This window comes from Gavialis gangeticus, unplaced genomic scaffold, assembly GCF_001723915.1.
Source record: "Gavialis gangeticus isolate Ggan-Ray unplaced genomic scaffold, GavGan_comp1, whole genome shotgun sequence".
Lineage (NCBI taxonomy): Eukaryota > Metazoa > Chordata > Crocodylia > Gavialidae > Gavialis > Gavialis gangeticus.
In genome coordinates, this window is record NW_017728996.1 from 9,194,275 (window position 1) to 9,201,286 (window position 7,012).

Genomic DNA, 7,012 nt, shown 5'->3' on the forward strand with positions numbered 1-7,012 from the left:
GGACAACACGCAGTCAGCATATACAAAACTGGTGAACCTGACATTCTGAAGGACAGTCTCAATTGTTCTTTAGCAACTTCCTCAGAAGCAAAAATCCTCAGTCATCCAAAAACACAGTATTCCAAACTTTCGTTCTCTCACTTGGAAAAAAATCAACGGAAGGAGGCGACTACAACACCCTGAATAGCGAGATAAAATTGCCAGTATTGGCCTTGGTACCAATTATGAGAAGGGCATTGTCACACATGTGAAAGCATGTTGGGTACACCTGCAATTTCATTTTCTTTAGCACAATAGATTAACAAATGTACTGTAGTGCATTTTACTAACGTAAGAAACCCATTATTATACAAGTCCTTATAATAGTATTTGCTATTAAAATACTAATTTGGGGTACACTGCTTCTGTGGAGCTATCTAGGAGCTTCTGCCAAAGAAAGATGGAGGAGTTCAATGCAGGTTTTTAAATTTTTTTTCTTGAGAAAGGGACATGAGAAACATTTTGCAAAAGCAGCAACCACTACTGAAACCCAAGGCCATAAAATGTGAAAATACTGGTAATTATCTGTTACTGGGGAAAAGGAGGTTAAACATAGCCTTTACTGTACTAGATTTCTGCAGAATGTGCCAATTTAAAAGACAAAGTTTGTGGGGGGAGGAGGGGGCTTAAAACACAGAGAAAATACAAATCAGTCCATTGGCTTATCTTTGCTTTTACATAAGCACACTTTTGACTTAAGTGACTTCACACATAAGAAACAAATGTTCAACACAAGTTGACATAAAAGTGGTACTGTACTTACCAACTGGACTAGTACCAGCTCCGTTTGGCACCGAGAGATCAGTAGTCCCCAACATGCCACCTAATAACATTAACAGGAAAAAGACAAATTCAGAGATTTTTTTTTTTAGATAACATCATTCTATCAGATTAAAATACTTTTTTCCATATGAAAAGTCACAATTACAGTAGACTACTTAGTCTCTCATATAACATGAACATGAGTCGTCAGCGTGATGAAATCATCAGCAAAGCTAACTGCACCCTATCATGCATTAGCATATGCATGACAAATAGATCCAAGGAGGTGATACTTCCCCTCTATGTGGCACTGGTCAGACCGCAGTTGGAGGACTGCATCCAGTTTTGGGCGCCGTAGTTCAAGAAGGATGTTGACAGACTCGAGAGGGTCCAGAGGAGGCCACTCCTATGGTTAGGGGCTTACAGGCCAAGCCCTATGAGGAGAGACTGAGGGACTTGGACCTCTTCAGCCTCCGCAAGGGATCTTGTGGCCGCCTACAAATTCATTAGTGGGGTGCAGCAAGGGATCGGAGAGGCTCTGTTCACTAGAGTGCCTTTTGGGGTAACAGGGAACAATGGTCACAAACTGACAGAGAGCAGATTTAGGCTAGATATCAGGAAAAACGTCTTCACGGTAAGGGTGGCCAAAATATGGATGGGCTCCCAAGGGAGGTGGTGCTCTCCCCTACCTTGCGGGTCATCAAGAGAAGGCTGGATAGACATCTGGCCGGGGTCATCTGACCCCAGCACTTTCCTGCCTACGCAGGGGGTCAGACTCGATGATCTGTTGAGGTCCCTTCCGACCCTAGCATCTATGAATCTAAATCAAGCTTCATTCAAAAAAAAAGGGAAAAGGGGAAATGTAGCATTACTGAAATCTTACCTGTGTTGCCAGTACTTGGTGGTCTCTGAGGGGCGCCAGGTGATACGTTCCGATGCAACGTGGCCTGAGGTGGTGAGAGCATGGTCGTGTCTGTTAGCGATGAACTGGCTGCCAGTGATGGGGAAACAAGGGAACTCCCTGGGTTACTGTAGGTTAAAGTATTGGGATTGGACACTGGAACCGTAACAGACATTGAAAAGTTTTGGGGAGGTAAGCCAGGCTGAAAACAAAAAGAAGATGACATTAGCATTAATTATATTTCTAGAACTGTCACGTAAATAACTGTATACTGATGTCTGTCAAGGCTGTCATTGTCAAAAAAAAAAAAAACTTACGGGTTAAATTAGGTTAGTTTTGTAATCTGTGATCACTAAATGTACAATTATAAAGCACCCACACTTTACAAAGACAGGCATCAAGAACCACAGTACTTGCTAGAGATCTCTTTCAATAGGCTTATTTACTATCAACTTAGAAGGTACCGAGAGCTAAGGTTTATAAAAACATGGCTGGAGATATTTTATGGATATTCATCAACTAACATTCACCTGCGTATGCCGTATTTATTAGTTAATTCTTATTACTAGAAAGTCAGGTGACAAGCTCTACGTTTTTATATTCAATGAACAAATTGTTACATCCCCAAAATGTAAGCATACACAAACATGCACATTATAAAACAAAACAGTGAGTCAGTTATGAGATACAAAAAATTAAAGTTAGTAGTGACACATTGCTTTGACAGTCTTAATACTGAAATTAAAATATTACCACATCAAATATACTTATAAGTAAATTTATGCCTTTTTTTAGGTAAGAAATTCTGAAGTGAATCTGGTTTATTTCAAAATCAAGGAAATGGATTCTAATCAGTACACATCAACCAAAAATAATACATTTTATAATGATGTCAAATTATCTGCCAGGCTATTAATAAAGTTCTGTAAATCTTTTGTTTTGCACACTGATTAGTTGGCTGTAGCAATTCTGACTGGAGTCCTTACCACTTAGTTATATTCACTCCCAACAAAAGAACATTTAACGTTTAATAAATCTTTAACAATACAAAATTGAATATCTCCGTTTTCCAAAACATTGGGGTTTAATGATTTTAAAGGAATAATCTAAAAAAAAAAAAATCTTCTATTCCTTTAAAAATGTATATTTTTTTCCTCAGCCGAATGGATAATGCCAAGAAAATTAAAAAATAAAATTTCAGTAACATTTGATAAACAATATAACCTCTTTCATTTTCATTAATAAACAGTAGGTCTATCACAAATGTCTCAAGTAACTTATGTAGTAAAATAATTTTAAAATAAATAATAGCATAAAATATCTGGCTTGTTTTTTGGCTGCAATTTTAGAAAAAAATTTACAACAATAATTCCTACCACACTAGTGAATGTACTGTGCTACATGTTATAAAGGTCTTAGCAACAAGACCTTAACAATAGTAGGTATATTAAAATTTAATCCTAGAAGATAGGGAAAGAACATTACTTTTTTGGTACAGATGGGTGCACTGACTTCTACTGTAATGAAATAAAAGTGCTGCTATTAAGAGATCATTCTTCTGTTCTAATCATCTATCTAACAACAAGCTGCATGAATGCCATTTTTATATTTATATGGAAGACATCTCACACAACTTTTTAATATCCATAACAAACACACTCATTTTTCTTCTAAAAGTTTAGATGTACAATACACTGTAAGCACTTTCAGTATACGAAATAAGGTAAGAAAGGCAATGAATATCAATATTCTTTTATAGGTTTCTTGCTCTGTAGAAGCCCTTAACAATGGCAGCTTTTATTGCCTCAATGGAGATGCATATTTCAGGCTGCCAAGCCATACAGAGGTAGGCATTCAATTATGATTACCTATTCCAGACGCTGGGTTGTTCCTATCCTTTGACCACAATCAACAAAGTCTTTCATAAAGAATAAGGGACTACTTTTTTCATATGATCCATGGACATCAAAGCAAAAGTGTAACAGTTAGAATTTAAATCACATATTTAAGAAATTGTAAAGCTTAAAAGTGTAATGCAATCCTCATTCTTCACAGGAACTTCCAGGTCTAGAATTCTTGGCATCCGAGGGAGCCAGAAGTCACCCGCAAAAACTCATGTTTCTGCTAGAGGAGGATATTCAGAGGGAGCATACCTGAAAGTTTCTGGGAGCTTGACTTGGAGAAGATGACCTAACATATGTCAGAGTATCAGAAGTTTTAAGATAGTCTGAAGAACTACCATTGCAATTCAAGGTCAAGCCCAAAAGGATGCAAATTCTAGAGATGATTTTAACTAGCAATAAGGAAAAAAATATATTGCCTGCATTCTAAGTATAAAAGAGTGCGTTGAAAAAACAGATGTGGCATATTAAGACTAACAGCTTGCTGTTGTTCTCCTCCAAAGGTCCTGCTGCTCTAAACACAGGAACCACTTCCACCACCGGGCGGGGGGGGGGAGGAGGGGACGGACACTAGAGACCATCCTTGTGCACTACACCAGGGCTATCCAACGGGCAGCCCATAAAGTGTTAAGTTGTGACCCACGGACTCCTGCTTGGCTGCCGCTCCCCTTATCAATCCAGCTGCTACAACAGCTGGGGTCTCCAGGGTTCCCTTCCCTCCTCAGACTTCTGCTTTCTGAAACTGCCCTTGGGGGTGGTGCAGTGCAGTGTGGCACTGGGAGCTGAGGGTGTGACCAAGGCCACATATACATATATAGGAGGCTGCCCATATGGTAAACAGATTAGGCTGCCTGGTCCCCACTGGTGTAGACCTTGCAACGTGTAGCCCCTAGCCACTTAGAAGTTAGACGGCCCTGCATTACACCATTCAGTTACCTCGGGTTCTGTGCAGGCTGCAAAACTTAACCAGTCCATTTGTAATTACTACAAGAGATCAAATGATCTGCAAGTGAAAGACGACAGCAGAGCTCACCATTATTTTTATTAGGAGGAATTCCTTTCCCTGGAATAGCTCCTACTAGTTAATTCTGTAAACAGCAATTAACTTCTAAAAGTACAGTAGCCTATGACTGTACACCTACAACTAAAGCAAGTGGTGCCTAATCTTTGAGAATCTTGGGACCCCACAGATCCTCTTCAAGAACCATGCTATGCTCCACCAACATCGGACTCCAAAGCCAGACTTAGCTGGTTACAAAATTGACAGCAGATGCAATCGTGTTGGTATTGATGAGAGGGTGCAGGCCACAAATGGGTGTGTTTTTGGATTTGATAACTGGCAAACAGGCTGCAATCTTCTAATCATACTACAATGTACTAGTTAAAATTTTCAAAGGTGACTAAGTGCCATAGGCCCCCTCTACACATTACATACATTAATGCAATTACCTGGTTAACTGCACAATAAATTTGCACTGGCTACACATGCAAATTAACTACTGTGCGTCAAAGAGGTTTAACCAGCTATAAAAGTTATTGCTGGAAAATGTGTAATCAACTTTACAGCTAGTTTCTACCCAGCTTTAATTTGCATGGGTAGATTGTGCTCTAGTGGCTGGGGAGTGGGAACCCCATCAGCTGATCGGAGCTCCCAGCTGTGGCTGTGTGCATGTATCCCAGTGGCTAGAAGATCATAGCAGCTGCTGTCTTCTAGATGCAGGGGTACGTGGTGTGTAGCAGTGGTCTCAGCCATGGGGGTGTATGGGGCACCCCACAGCTGGGAGTCCCTCAGCTGAACTAAAGCTGGAGAAACTTGCTTCTTGCTGGTGCAGGGGAAGCCCAGCAATAACACAAGATGCGATCTGATTCATGTTTGCAACCTATTTTCCATTTGCTGTAATTCAATATGCTCTAAATAAATGTAAAAAAATAAAAAATAAAAGAATGTTCTCCACACAGGTCTTACACCAAAAAGCACAAGTGAGTTCCTCAGTGTTAGGAACATTACTCAGAAATATTAAAATTCAGGAGCAGTGGAAGAACTACAGACCACTCCCAAATAAGATCTTTTAACTTCTAGGGAAATATCATGTAACATCCATATTCCTCCCCCCCCAGTCTCATTCACCCAAACACAAAGAAAAAGGTATTTCTACAATACACACAATTAAACAAACTTATCTTTACTATGGATTGCTATTCAATAATAGGCAAACATTGTGAAAGGTCTCATGCACATGATAAAAGCACAAGCCATACTTTAGTACTCACTGCGATTTTATGATTCCGCATCATATTATCAAACTCTTCGTTAATTTTTTTATATTTTTCTTCTGTATGGGGTGTAAGCACATATGAAGTGTCAGGGTCTGGGCTGTCGCACCCTCTGTGTTCTTTCTTGTTCAGAGCCTAAATAATGAAGTTAATAAAAAGGATCAACAAATAAAAAGTAGAGATAAAATAAAAGTACTTACAGGGCCTCGCTTGAAAATAAAATCACTATCTTCATTTAGTTTGCTGAATCTGTCCTCCGATAGTGGACTTTGCTCAAAGTAATCGTCAGCATCAGGGCTCTCACACCCATTAAGGCCTTTCTTTCTTAAGGTCTGAAATACAATTGGAAAATTCACACACAGATAATACTAACTTGCCAAGACTTTTTGTTAATCATATTCAGAGCCACTGAAACTATAAATACTCTCACAGATGCCACCCCACTTTTAGCAGACTGACTTCCAAAACCAGCTGGGCATAGGGCACCAAGACAGAAGGTCCATTCAGAGGCACCACTCTGGCTCCCAGAGAAACCTGGGGTTTCAGGTATTTGCTGATGTAATTAAGCAGTCTGATACTAATGTCCTGGCCTGAACAAAGGCTTAAACATTTTTGAGTCTTCAGTGGTATTAAAACAGGTGCTTCCTCTTCCAGCATAAGTATTCAGGGCAGCGATTTCTTATATAATAATATACCCTGAGGAAGGGCACTTAAAGTCCACAAGTTATCCTGCAGCTCTCCCAACTATACTGCCAGTCCAGTAAAAGATATCACAAGAAATCCTTGGTCTCATAGTACACTCTGTAAAACCAACGTTATGCCAAAATAAACCACTGCCTTTGTATTAATAACATAGCAAACCTGGTGCCTCAGATTGTATGTTCTCACGTGGAAGCAGTAAGGTTAATTTTGTAGAAGACAATGAGTAAAACTTCCAAATTAATTTTTTAATGCACTGGTTGATCAGTTAATAGGGGAGAAACTTCAGCTACTCTGTATGACAAATGTGAAAATGAGTATTGCACAGAATATTACAGACAAAAAGGGGTAATGAAAATTAGCTACCAAAAAGTAGGATTTTGAACTGGAGATCTTGACCTTGAACACTGCAAAGTCTTTTTTTTTTTTTTTTTTT

At 39.3% G+C, this 7,012-nt stretch overlaps 1 protein-coding gene across 4 annotated transcripts in view; it reads right to left on the bottom strand.

Moving 5' to 3' along the window:
* The window catches only part of MEF2A (myocyte enhancer factor 2A), a 193,888-nt gene that overhangs the window by 49,822 nt on the left and 137,054 nt on the right, over positions 1–7,012 (bottom strand). For 2 of the 4 annotated variants that reach the window (XM_019504007.1, XM_019504010.1), the window contains exons 4-6: positions 5,875–6,012; positions 1,685–1,904; positions 803–862 (exon numbers count right to left, since the gene is read on the bottom strand). In XM_019504007.1, coding sequence (XP_019359552.1) covers positions 803–862; positions 1,685–1,904; positions 5,875–6,012 — 418 coding nt within the window. Of the gene's footprint in view, positions 1–802; positions 863–1,684; positions 1,905–5,874; positions 6,013–6,077; positions 6,210–7,012 lie in introns of all 4 variants that reach the window. The other 2 variants (XM_019504011.1, XM_019504008.1) reach the window with 1 other exon arrangement.